This window comes from Diadema antillarum, unplaced genomic scaffold (assembly GCF_040938485.1).
Source record: "Diadema antillarum isolate AM-2024a unplaced genomic scaffold, OU_Dant_1.0 scf00000087, whole genome shotgun sequence".
In the NCBI taxonomy this organism is placed as follows: Eukaryota; Metazoa; Echinodermata; class Echinoidea; order Diadematoida; family Diadematidae; genus Diadema; species Diadema antillarum.
In genome coordinates this window covers 526,384-539,438 of record NW_027270976.1, presented here as the reverse complement: position 1 = coordinate 539,438, position 13,055 = coordinate 526,384, and the positions used below count along the sequence as shown (strand labels likewise).

General features: G+C 37.8%; 1 protein-coding gene across 2 annotated transcripts in view; it reads right to left on the bottom strand.

Moving 5' to 3' along the window:
- The window catches only part of LOC139718052 (serine/threonine-protein phosphatase 2A 56 kDa regulatory subunit delta isoform-like), a 67,618-nt gene extending 64,015 nt beyond the window's left edge, over positions 1-3,603 (bottom strand). For both annotated transcript variants that reach the window (XM_071629541.1, XM_071629543.1), the window contains exon 1: positions 3,515-3,603. In XM_071629541.1, the coding sequence (XP_071485642.1) occupies positions 3,515-3,541 (27 nt within the window). In that variant the 5' untranslated portion in view covers positions 3,542-3,603. The remainder of the gene's footprint in view (positions 1-3,514) is intronic.
- Between the last annotated feature and the right edge of the window lie 9,452 nt (positions 3,604-13,055).

Here is a 13,055-nt window from a genome sequence, read left to right as displayed (position 1 = left end):
ATGTAAATTGAATGAAACAAAAAGGCACTCAATATTTGCATTGAGAACACAAACCCGGAGTACTGTATATTACAATTGTACATCGTTGCAACATGCCTCATAGCCCTAAAAAAATCAGGCAGAAAGAAGACAATTCCTCATTCTACATCATTTCCAAAGAAAAACTTGCCATACAATGTCCTGCTCCAACAATGACCACACGCTGTAGCTGACAAGTGCAATCTTGTGGAGTACAAAGGTACAGTGTACTCTATGTTCTTTGTCTTTGTAATGTTCTTTTTTTTTTTCATAATGACAGTCAGCAATCAAAACATTCATAAATCCAGTGTTAAATGACATGCAGTATATGTATAGTCCATGCAGCTCCAGAACTGCCCATGGCTTTGGGGGTAAACTACATGAAATAAAAAAATTAAAAAAAAAGTTTGTCATTTGCAGTATTGCATAATGAACAAACTGCGCTCATCATGACCCAGCTCTGTCAGTGCCATGCTAGCACAGGTTGAGTGTTATGGTCCCTAGGGTGATACAGAAGCTTACAAAGAACATCTGCACATACAACATAAGCAAGGTAAGTTGTTACTGCCACAATAAACGAGGTTCCCATGATGTCATCCAGCCACGCTGAGGGGCAAAAACTGCGTATGGGGGCCCCAATAAGCATGGGCAAGAACATTTACGTGTTATATCCCAGGTCCCATCATTACATGCTATATTATCTGGGCCAGCCAGGCTACTGCTAGTGAGCTATGTGCTTAAAACACACTTCTATGATTTGTTTTTGCCCCTCAGGCAACACATGTTCTGATGTCACAGAACCTCGTTTATACTTCCAAGCCTGAGAGAGGGAGCTTAACTTGTACCAATCACTGATAAACCTCTGCACTACACGACTAGACTACTGTACATCTATGTTGCCTACAGTTTACAGGGTAAATTTATACAGAGAAAGATAGCAGTTCTGCCTTGGCCTTGGCTGGTTATCACAAAGGAAATTCAAGGACATAATAAAGGAACATAAATAATTTTTGTGGGCAAAATACACTCGCTCTCAGTCATTATACAAGGTATACACAAAAAAGCAAACCTCTCCTCCTCAATTATTCGGCCATGCAAACCTTTAAACAACATATGACAAACACTCCAAACACTCCTAGTTCTAACATGAAATAGGGTCTGGAAGAAAATAAACTTTGCCCAAGGCATCCGACGTTCAACCCAAATACCAACTGTCACACCCCCGACACAGCTACAAATCTGTTAATTTTCTACATTCTACCCTAAATATTATGTTATAGATCTACTGACATGGGGTACACGATGCTTAGACTTTAGTATATCAGTCCACAGCCAACCCTCACGCTAGGTACACAGAGCAAAAATGTCAGTTTCTAACCACAAATCCTGACAATCACTGCACAATGCAAAATACCAACTTTGAACAATGCAAGGCTGTGTGCATGCGTGACTGAAATGCTCCATACAAAGTACAGCAATAGCTTCGCACATGCACCTCAGATTTCTATAGAGATTAATGGAATACATGTAATTATGCTGCTGAATGTACCACCGCAGTGTGGCCTATGAAAGGTGCAGCGTGATAACCAAGCAGAGAAATGCGATCTATAGTGTGCAGGTATCCTTCTTCTTTCATCTCTTTTCGACACTTGACAAGTCATTCATGATCACTCACATCACACTAGTTTGGTAAGGCAACGCGTACGCGTATTGACTATTGTTATGAGACAATTGCGCCCTCAACTGCTACGTACTGTACACTGTATACTAGTAAACATGTACGCGTTCTGCAGACTCAATACGCGCTACCACTGTCACACACGTACAGTACAAAACGCACACGAGTACTGCATTGAGTCAACATGGTGGGCTGTCAAGTGTACCCGCCACCGACAGTGTGTAAGCTCTAGTAACAGCAATAAATTAAGAGATTGTTTTCTATATAGCCTCAACTAAATTTTGATCATTTTCTAGTTTTCTATAGAGCTACATGGTCCATACAGACTATCCTCAGCTCCTAAAAACATGAGAAGAGGGCTAAACGTTGTAAATTCAGGCAAATTTTAACGACCAGTATAGGCTAGGATCGTAAGGATCTAAAACTACATTATTCAGGGGACATCCCACGAAACCCCGAGAACAACGTATGAATTCCACACTTTCACCGCACAGATCAATGAAAACACACATAAAACAAATGCAATAGACAACAGCCAAATCATAGACCATATCGCAAATCAGATTTCTAACGTTAGATGGTTGCCATCGGCAAGCGTAATAAATTTACGCTCTTTTCAGAGCGATTTGCGCTATCTGTGATTGGCTGCCGGTATTCTGTAATTTACCCAGTTAAACTAATGGGCATTTGCCATTTCTGCAAATCAACATTCTATGCATAGTTATGTCTAACAATAACATTAGGCATCTACGTCTTACATACATGTATAGTATGGTAGCCCTACTACATATCGACCACCGTCTTTTAAACCGACCGCGTATTCATTGGCGCACTAACGCTTAGTACGCACTTCACTGCGCACAAAGCACATAAAAATGGATTGGCTTTGAATGTTGATGAGGATGGTGTAGGAAAACGCGAAAATTCACTGTTCATTAGAACTTTTTGTCTAATGGTTTTAATCAAGGACAAAATTTCGAATAAATATTTTCATCAAATCGTACTGACAGCACAATACTAATGTCTATGGAAGTTTCTAAAAAGCTTCGTAGACTTTTTCTACAACACGGTGTTCAATACAACTCGGTTTGCGTGCATTGTCAATGCACAAACAGTGGTCGATCCTAATAACGAGCTTTACCGCGGGGAGCTGAAACGAGGCCACGCAAGTTCGTCAGCTATATTTTTGCACTGAAACTTTGAATCGAAAAGGGAACAACGGCATTTGATAGAGCTGGATTTTCTCAATCATGTAGGTCAAGTTTTTTACGAGAATTTCAGTGTTAAATATTCTTATCAAGCAAATAAACATTAGGCGGTCGATGAGTATAGTAGTAGGTCCAACCCTATAATATACTCAAAGAGTGCAGTGTGTGTGTGCAGTGCAGCATACAGTGCAGTGTTGCTGTAAATTAACTTGAGCTTTGATTATCATTCCCAGCTCCATACTTTGGACCATATCATCCCAAAGCCACTGCTAGCTGTCGTCAACTCATCGTCGACTCATCCTTTATTAGTGTTTATACAGGTCTATGTCCTGAGTAGACTAGCTCTCGCTCTAACAAAACATGTTAGAAATGAATTACTGAATTATCCACGCGACCATGGCACAGGCCAAGCAAAGCCAGCAAAGGCTATCTACAGTATCCCACTCACAAGCGCTGAACTTGAATAACACACATGGGTCTATGGGAGTCTAACTACGATGACAATACTATCCATAGAACCGAACATTGTCATGGTATGTAATTTTACAAGCAAAATGTTTCAGACATAGTCAAAGGGTGCAATGGACACGAAATTTACTCTTTTACTCACCTTGTCCTTTCTAGTTTTATTTGGCATTTCTGATAAGTGAATATTATCGCCTTTTTCCCAACATGGATAAGTCCCTGTTTCTACGTTTGCGCGACCTCGGATAATAGGCAACAAGAGTCGAACGTCGTCATTGGTCTAAAACAATCACATGACTCTAGCACTGCTCACCGTATTGCCTATAGCTCTGTACATTCGCTGCCCCACGTCCTTTTAGCGTAATGTTGTTGTTTGTTGAGAGTTGTCAAGAGTTGTCAATTTATTGGTTGACTAAAATATTTCCTTTCACCTCCAATTTTATGTTCTTTTTTTCTTCTTCAAGTTTGCTCCTTTTTATTTCATCGAGGGCAAGAACAGGCACTAAACGTGAAAATATTCACGTCTTTACTCGGATAGTGGAAAGAGGGTGTCCGGGTATACTTGTCATTACTAGTATAGTACTGTTAATTATGTAAATTACAGAAGGTATAATAACACAATGCTTGTATAGCGCATATTACTATCATGGATAAGTGAGGAAGAACAGCCGTCTGGCTGAATCATGTGCCGTGCTGAAATACTAGTAAATTGAATGAAAGAAAATAGAAAGGGAAATATAGGCCTATCAGTATCAAGGAAATACACCTAGGATTATTGAACTAGGGGCCTACTAAACACTAGCAATGTCGTCATCTACAAAGACTTGTTTCAGAGCCCTTTTTTTCCCACAAAATCTGTTAATGGCTGAAAATGAATCAAGTGCTATCAATACCAAGCATTGACATAGCAATCTATTTTGCATGAAGTTACATACCTGGGATAACATACGCCTTTGAAGTGGACGTATAGTATATATGTGAAATCAAACTTATTTGCCCCTCGGTGTCGTCTTAGTGTAGTGTGAAAGTAATTACTTATTGGTCGGCCTGGGCAGTTCAAGACTTACAGTACGGACAGGAAAATATCTCTTTGTGGTTATTGTTCTTATTATTGTTCTGACACCAGAATTTCTCTATAGATGAGACATACAACATTCCACTATCATGGGCTGTCAACCTTGCACAAATATTTAATGATGATAACCTTATGCCCTTTGATTGCTCTTTTAGAGTTCAAAACATGGTTTAGGCCTATCCTCGAGATGAATAATTCCAGTTTTACCAGATATAAAGGAATGATCTATAAACCTTTAAAGATGACCTGCCGAACATTTAGGGACGACTAGGATGCAGTACTACCTAAAATAAATTTATATAACTAACACACTTGGTGAAGAGATAATCAAGCAACTTCAATGGACACAGTAATGAAACTCTTATTAGGCTTAATTCTCCTGTAATACTTCTAGGGAAGAATTAAAACAATTTTTTTTTTTTGATGAAACAGTCAATATAGCACAGACGCTTAAAGAGGATGGCATCAGTATATAGCCTACACAGCAATGAAATTGGGATAAAACCAAGGATAGCAAGAATGCCAAATGGAATGGAGACACACTTTTATATGATTTGATAAGATAGTCAGTGGAGAGGAAAACTTAAGTCTGAGAGGAAAACTTAAGTCTGAAGGATCTTATTTCGTTACTTTTTATTTGAGGGTCTCCCTTGGTATTGTCTTGTGTTATTTAAGCATGTATAGGACACTGTATATATGTTTTAGATATGTTTTAGGATCTTTATAATGCCTCTGTAACCCTCCAAAGATAAAGAAAGGCAAAAAATAATAGAGGAAAATGAAGAATTTTCTGTCAAATCCACTGTCAAAAGGCATAAGAGAAGAAGCTATGGTAACAAAGATGATAGAAATTTGAAATGTTATTCTAAATTAAGAAAATTCGAAATAATATTTGCATGGTTCTTGAATTTGTCTCATGCATTCTTAAATTCCTTCATGAAAATATGAAATGAGGAAATTCTGTCCATTTTATCACCTTCGCCGCTTACTCCCTATGTCATTTAAAGTTTGGGTTGACAGAAAATTCTTATTTTCCCCCTTCACTTTCCCCTTTATGTTTTTGTTTGAGGAATATAAAGAGAAACAAGGGAACGGAAACTTATTTCTGCTTTTTCATTCATGTCTCTCATTGCGTTTAAATTGTTCTTTTTTAACGTTGCTTTCTTTGAAGGGCATTTTCAAATGAATTTCCATATGTGAATTTCTGCAATTTTTATTTTTCTACCTTGGAGGATAAAGACGAATGTGTTCACTAATGCTTATAGTTTCCCTTTGTATAAACCTACCAGGTTGATAGCCAATTACATAACCTATATTTTATAGTATAGTGTATGACACAATGATTTTTATCAAAATCTTCTATGAAAAATACAAACTTGAAAAAGTGTTTACTTTAATTTTTATTTTTGCTGAGTGTATATGATATATATAATGTCACAATAGAGGAATGCATAGAATGCTAATTGCCTTGATTTTAATTCAAAATCCAAACTTTTTGGAACCTCACCCTTCATCACGAATGAAAGTGCTTATGAATTTTCACTGTGAAAATTCGTAAGCAACATTATTATTACTATTTCTATAGTGTTGACAGTACGCGGAGCAAATAAATGTTAAGATCTTTTATATACACACACATATATATATATATATATATATATATATATATATATATATATATAAAGAAATGTAGAGCTACATTCCACTGTAAAGGGAGAAATTACTGCGTGATCAGGTGCAGTTAGAGATCATAAGTCAAGAGTATACTAGTACACTGTACCCTGTAGTCTGCTCTGCAATTGTTTCTTTCTCTCCCTCCATCTCTCTCTTTATTTCTTTATCTTTCTCTCTGCCTCTCTGTCTGTCTGTCTGTCTGTCTTTCTTTCTTTCTTTTTTCTTTCTTCTCCTCCTCCTTCTTTTCCTTCTTCCTTTACTTTTGTATCTACAATATCTGGCAGTGCGTGAACATCATGTTGATATGAATGACATAGTAATTACTTCATGGCTCTACAAGGAGGCATAATCGGTTTATTGCAATCAATTGACAAATTGACAAAGGTATGAAATCTATTTTTATATATAATTTCAGACATAATGGACGAAATATCGTTGATCACTATTAGTATATACAATATGATAATCATAATACCTTCGGAAGCAGACAAGAAATCAAGTGTAAAGATTGTCATAATCCTGTATTGAAACAATGACAAACGATATCATTACAAAAGCGGTACTTTTCGGAAGCAAAATTTGTACAAAAAGTAGGTCCTCTTTAGAAAATTATTCATGCTTACCTATCTTACTTATCTAAGATTACTAGGATTCTGCGAGCATTAAGAAACACATATACCGTACAACATGAATAATGAATGTAATACAACAAAATCTATACTGTTGCAGCTATTGAGGTAAGAGTAACGTTTCATTTTATTTCCTTTACATGTATATACAAATGCAAAATCACTTAAGAGTAAGAATGGTGACTTGTACAAGTAGGTTATGGTACATTCGGAAGGAGATGGAATGTTATAATAATATGTGAGATTAGCCACTATTAAAAAGGACATGATATAGAGTGCGAATGTTGTCGTTGTTGTCATTCTTATCGTTTTACTCTTTGCTAATATTGTGACTTTCTTTTGATTAATATTTTATTCTGGGATAACCCTTTACAAATCTTTCTTATCTTTTTAATTTGAAATATAACTATAATATGTAATAATAATAATGATAAAGGACATTTATATTGCGCAGCTACTGTAACAATATAATCTCCTGCGCATTACAAAATAACACACATTCAAGAAATTTAAACATAAAATTCATTACTTCAAGAGATGACTTTTTAATCTGACCTTAAACTCATTAATTGTAACTGCTTGTCTCACAAACAAAGGGAGATTATGCTACTGAATTATGTAAATTATCATGTAACATGGAATTTTCACATTGCTGAGCTGTAGATTATGTTACGAATGTATTTTGTGGAAACTTGAAATAAATGAAAGAACTGGCTCTTCGGCAATTAATTTGTTTTTAAGAAATGAATGCAGAAGGAGAGAGAAACAGGTAGAGAGAGAGAGAGAGGGGGGGGGGAGGGAGGGATAGAGCAAGGGAGAGGTAAAGGGAGAGGGGAATTAACGTGTCCGTGGAAATACATTCAGCAACACTCTGCTTTTGTCAATGTTCATAAGAAAACGGATGCTCTCCAATGATGTATCAAACATCCAGTGGGCAGACTATGATCCCCTGGCCGCCCTGCATGCTGCGCCAATAAGGTTCTCATTTTTATGTATTATGTTGCGATATATATAGACTCTACCGCCGATTTCAAAGCAAGAGCACGGTATAAAACGGTAGCACGGAAATGTGATGGAGCGCCCTCTTGAGGCAAGTGTTGGAAAATACTTCACAGTAGCAGGTCTCGAGAAAGTTCTCTTCATTGCCTATATACGGATAACATCATACATGTATATACACTGTATATTATATTATATTATATATATATATATATATATATATATATATATATATATATATATATATATATATACATATATATCTATTGTAACGGTATTTGATCCTGACCATGTACCAATTTGGGGTGGCGATCTTAAAAGATTTGTCCTATCTGCCACCAAACAGTAACAAGGCTAGATCTCCGTAACGGTAGCTCAATCAATCAAATCTCATCAACTATCACTCATTCGAAGGTAATGCTGCCACCAGGTTTGTTTAGGTAAACCACGCCTTGCCAACAACATAACTTTCTTATTGTCAGCAGAACTACAGAGAGAGAGGGCGAATAACTAGATTCTATTCATAACAAACACTGACCAATCGGAAAGCTTCTTTTATAAGTGCCTAATCAACTCTGAATGCCACTATCACACTGTATGTGCTATTGGTTGAAAGTGCGTACATGCAAATGAGGTAACTGACTTGACCGCCAAACAGTCCTACTGAGCCATTACTACTAGCACCTGAATGCAGTGAGTCTCGTGATTTTGCACTAAAATCTCCTGTTTCAACAAGACTTCTATGCCAAGTTTCTAACAATCTCATCATTCAAGCATTCAGCATAATATAGGTGAGTTGATAATTTGATATTTAGTGTCTTTGTGCATAATCATGACTGTTAGAGTAGCTAGTGCCTAGTGTAGATATTTAAATACCACGAGTCAGCTGTGCACGTTTCAGTCATTGCACCCAACACTCCAAACAGCGACAAATTCTCCACACGTGTTTCGAGCACACACGCAGTCAGACTGGCATGCTAAACATTCTCGACCACACTCGGGCATAAGTTCAGCAGGCCTAACTGTCGTGTAGATTTCACTTGTAAATTGCGGCATACACATTCTGGCATTCCTACAGTGTATCCAACTACTAGTAATCCCTTCTCTCTCAGTAACTAAGTTCTTATCAAACTAATTACTTCAACTGGCTCGAGCGTCGATGACGGGTTCGTTTGTCCACAGTATATGGACGCGGTCGTGGGATGATGGTCTTGTTCTACACTGCTAAACTACTCTTACTTAGATTATTTCACACATCACAACTGCATCCACAGATCACTAAGCAGACTTTCAGTCAATCATCACACAACGCTTGACTTTCTTCTAAACTTAGTCTGTACAAGCAGGGATTGAATTCACAACAACACTGAACATTTAATTCCAAACTTCAGTACATTGTCGTAAGTGTGGTTACATATTATGTACACTCTTGAATGGTCTGTACACTTTACAATATTGTACAGTTCAAACATTTACACACAGATGCTTTCCATTTTAGAAAATCTGACATTGATACTTATACTCTGTGCCCCAATTCTTATGTTTAATATTACCCATTGGAGAAGTATGAGTGCATTTCTTTACTTACATACTGACTTTATTAAATCACCTTAAGTATTACTAACGCTACACTCATGACTCAGCACAGTGTGAACTTAGATTTTATTAACTTTTGGTTATAGTGTCTTCTACTTAAATTGAATTACCGGTCCTCCACTCTAGATGTTACTAAGCTCGGTTCCTGGCATTTGTCTCCAAATCTAGACTGCAAGCAGTCTTCCTTGGTTTTCTCCTTTATAAAGCACGGCTCAATAAAATTACGCAAACAACAAGAATAAATAACACGCGTCTTTCTGCTAGTCTCACGACACTATCCGGATCTCACCCCGCCGGGATTTTAACCAGCACACACTCCACAGATACATTTCTAGGCCCTGTCAACAGTTCCTTGCAAGTTCTGCACTCACTCTGTCGGTGTCAGACCCTGCAACCTAGGTATCTCACTACCCGGTACTCGGTGATAGCATAGACATCAAGTGGGTCACACTCCTACCTATCACTGGTGGGACACAAACACCGCTGTCAAATAACCACCTTCTGACACTAAATTCAGCACTTCGACCGTTACTGTGCACTAGTCAGGCCTGCCCTAGGCACACTCGATTTTGACACTTGTTAAATTTACTACAAGTAATGAGTGAACGGACAGAAACACAAGGAGGGAAAAGGGGGGGGGGGGGGGAAGAGGAAAGAACAGCAGCTTGCCATGACCACATCATACTAGGACATCAATCGCCAGATTGCAGCTAAGCCCTTGTAGTTTCAGCATCATTGAGACTCAACCTTCAGCTAAAGCATCAAACTTGTCTTTCGTCTCGAACCCAGTCTCTGACACTGCAAACATCACAACTGCTGGCTTGGCATGGTAACACGTCACTCATCAAGCTGTTGAATCTGCCGTCAGTCTTTCACCTCATCAGGGAATAAAAGGGAAAGGGGGGGGGGGGGAGGGGGGGAAAGGGGAAGGGAATCTGCCCAACACTCATCACAAACTAAACCTATATCTATAACCTATTCAGTCTTCAAATGCAAAAAGCACTACTATGGTACCACCTCATGTCTTCATAAGATGTTGAACTACAATCCACTGCACATCACATTATGATCATAAAAATATTCTAAGTTCACACTGCTGCAAAAATGTCTAAGTGCTATCACCATAGAATATTCTAAGTTGCCACACTTCTGAAAATGCCTAAGTGCCATTGTCATAGAATAGCCTGAGTTCACACTTTCCTGAAAATGTCAAAGTGCTATCACCTCAAAATATTCTGAGTTAACACTCTGAAAATGTCAAAGTTCCTTCCTCATGAAATATTCTAAGTTCTCACTTCTCTGAAAAATGTCTAAGTTCTGACCATGTCAAAAATTTCTAAGTCATACTTCTCTGAAAATGACTAAGTGCTGACACAATGAAATATTCTAAGTTCACACTTCCCTTGAATAATATCTAAGTGCTGACACTGTCAAATATTTCTAAGTCACACTTCTCCGAGAATGACTAAGTGCTGACACCATAAAAATATTCTAAGTTCACACTTCCCTGAGAAATTTCTAAGTGCTGCAACTGTCAAATATTTCTAAGTCACACTTCTCCGAGAATTTCTAAGTGCTGACTAGTGACACCACAAAATATTCTAAGTTCACACTTCTCTGCAAAATGTCTAAGTCTCAACGAGCGTCTCATACAAGAGCAGAACTAACAGTTAGATTCTAGACAACACTAACTAGAATCCTAATGCAGTTTAAATTCCAAACACCAGTTACCAATCTGGGTAACATTCTAACAACTAACTGGATAAGAACTTGGGTAACAACAATAATTAGAGTGAGTCTATCCTAGGAGACATCGTTCATGACCCCCTATCCCAGGGTCCCAGACCCTGCTTTCCATCATCGCCATCTCTCTGTTTAGCAAAGGAAAATGACAACCTCTCTTAATAAATTTGCCTAAGAGACTGTGAGCATGTAAGAAAATATTCTCAAACAATTGGTACACCATACTTATCCCTACTCTATTGAGAAGCAGAGTTTATTTTCGCCTAAGTCAATGGGAAAGAAACCCTAAATTCACTATCCATCTTGTCAATAGAATTGTTTCCAATTTCCCTAACTAGGAAGACCATCACAAATATTTTCTAAGTATTTTTTTATATCCTCATATCTCAGTTTATAAGTTCTAACAATGCTAACAACAATTCAGAGACTTAGAGAATTTTAGACTTACAATTGCTCTAACTTAGCCTCAAGACTGTATCAGATCACAATTGTACTTGTAGCATCAACAAAGCATCAAGGATGTACGGAGTCAAGATCTTCATAAGATTTCTCAGCCAGGGTAAAATTTCAAGCTTCCCGGGCCCCTTTTATACCCCTTGACCCTGAGCTCTAAAGTGCAGACAATACGCCTCTGAACGCTGATTGGCTAAAAGTTTCTACGTCACGCACAGCGGTAAATTCGATTGGGAAGTACACTGCAGCGACCATTGTTCGCCGGGGAATTAACCTGGATACAACAAAAATTACACTTTCATCTTTGGACATTACACTTCCAGAACAAATTCTGGCTATTCACCAACTTATTTCTCTCAAGCATAAAAGGTAAGCAATGAGATTACACATTTCTTAACGCCATTTCTCGTACGTGAATACGCTCGATCTTACCCCAGTCCCACATGTACTATTCTATGTTTTCTGACTGAGCTATAATTAGCACACAGGATTCGCCGTTGCCGATTTATTTTAGACATGTCAGTAAAACCACATAGTCTCATTTTATACTTGTAAAAACATTCAAATGACTTAAGTTTCTTCCAAAATTCGATCTTGTATACCAAAAAGATCTACAAGAGCCAAAATCTATGTCATCAATTCTGAATTCGTCCGTTAACATTCTGTGATACGGTAACTACGATATACGCTGTGCAAATGTCTATGTAGCCTAGCTAGCGTCTACACATTGTCATTTACGTGTGCATCCTGCTACTACAGTGCTAGTCTTCTATCATCACTGTTCACTGTTTATTACACATATTCTTCAATAAAATCTTCTTTACTGTGATATTCATTTTGTGTAAATTGCCTCAATTTTGTTGTTTTGTATTTCTCAGAATTTTATTCACATTCCAATGTTCACCGTTAGCAATTTTGAGATAATTACCAACACATTGCCTGTATCCAAAGACAATATCAACATTGCTGTTCTCATTATGTACTACATGTATTGTATTGTATTGTATTTTTTTTTTTTTTTTTTTTTTTTTTTTTTTTTTTGGGGGGGGGGGGGAATAACAGCATTTTCCTCACACTATCCCCCTCCTCGACAATCACTGTCCCAGTGATTATTACCACCACCTTTAAATTTACAGATCCCAATTATAACTTTTAATGTCTTCCTGAATGAGCAGAATTAATAAAGTTCCTACTCATATCCTACAACTCCAACTATATGACATATGTTACATCTCATATATCTACACTTATTTACAACAACAACAGTAACTATATACAGTTCACATTACACTCTACTCTTCTTTCACTTCGCACAGGTCTGACTCCGGGTGAACAATGTCCACTGTCTCTCTCAGGAGCCGCGTCTGTCCATGTGCTGTCACATAAACCTTGCTCCTGATTTCAATGCGAGTGATGACCCGGATCCCCACGCACGGCTTTTTCAGGAGAATGGTCAGTTCATCGTCACTCTCGTCCCGCAGGTCGATCGTTCGCTTCCTACAACTTGTAGTTGTCTC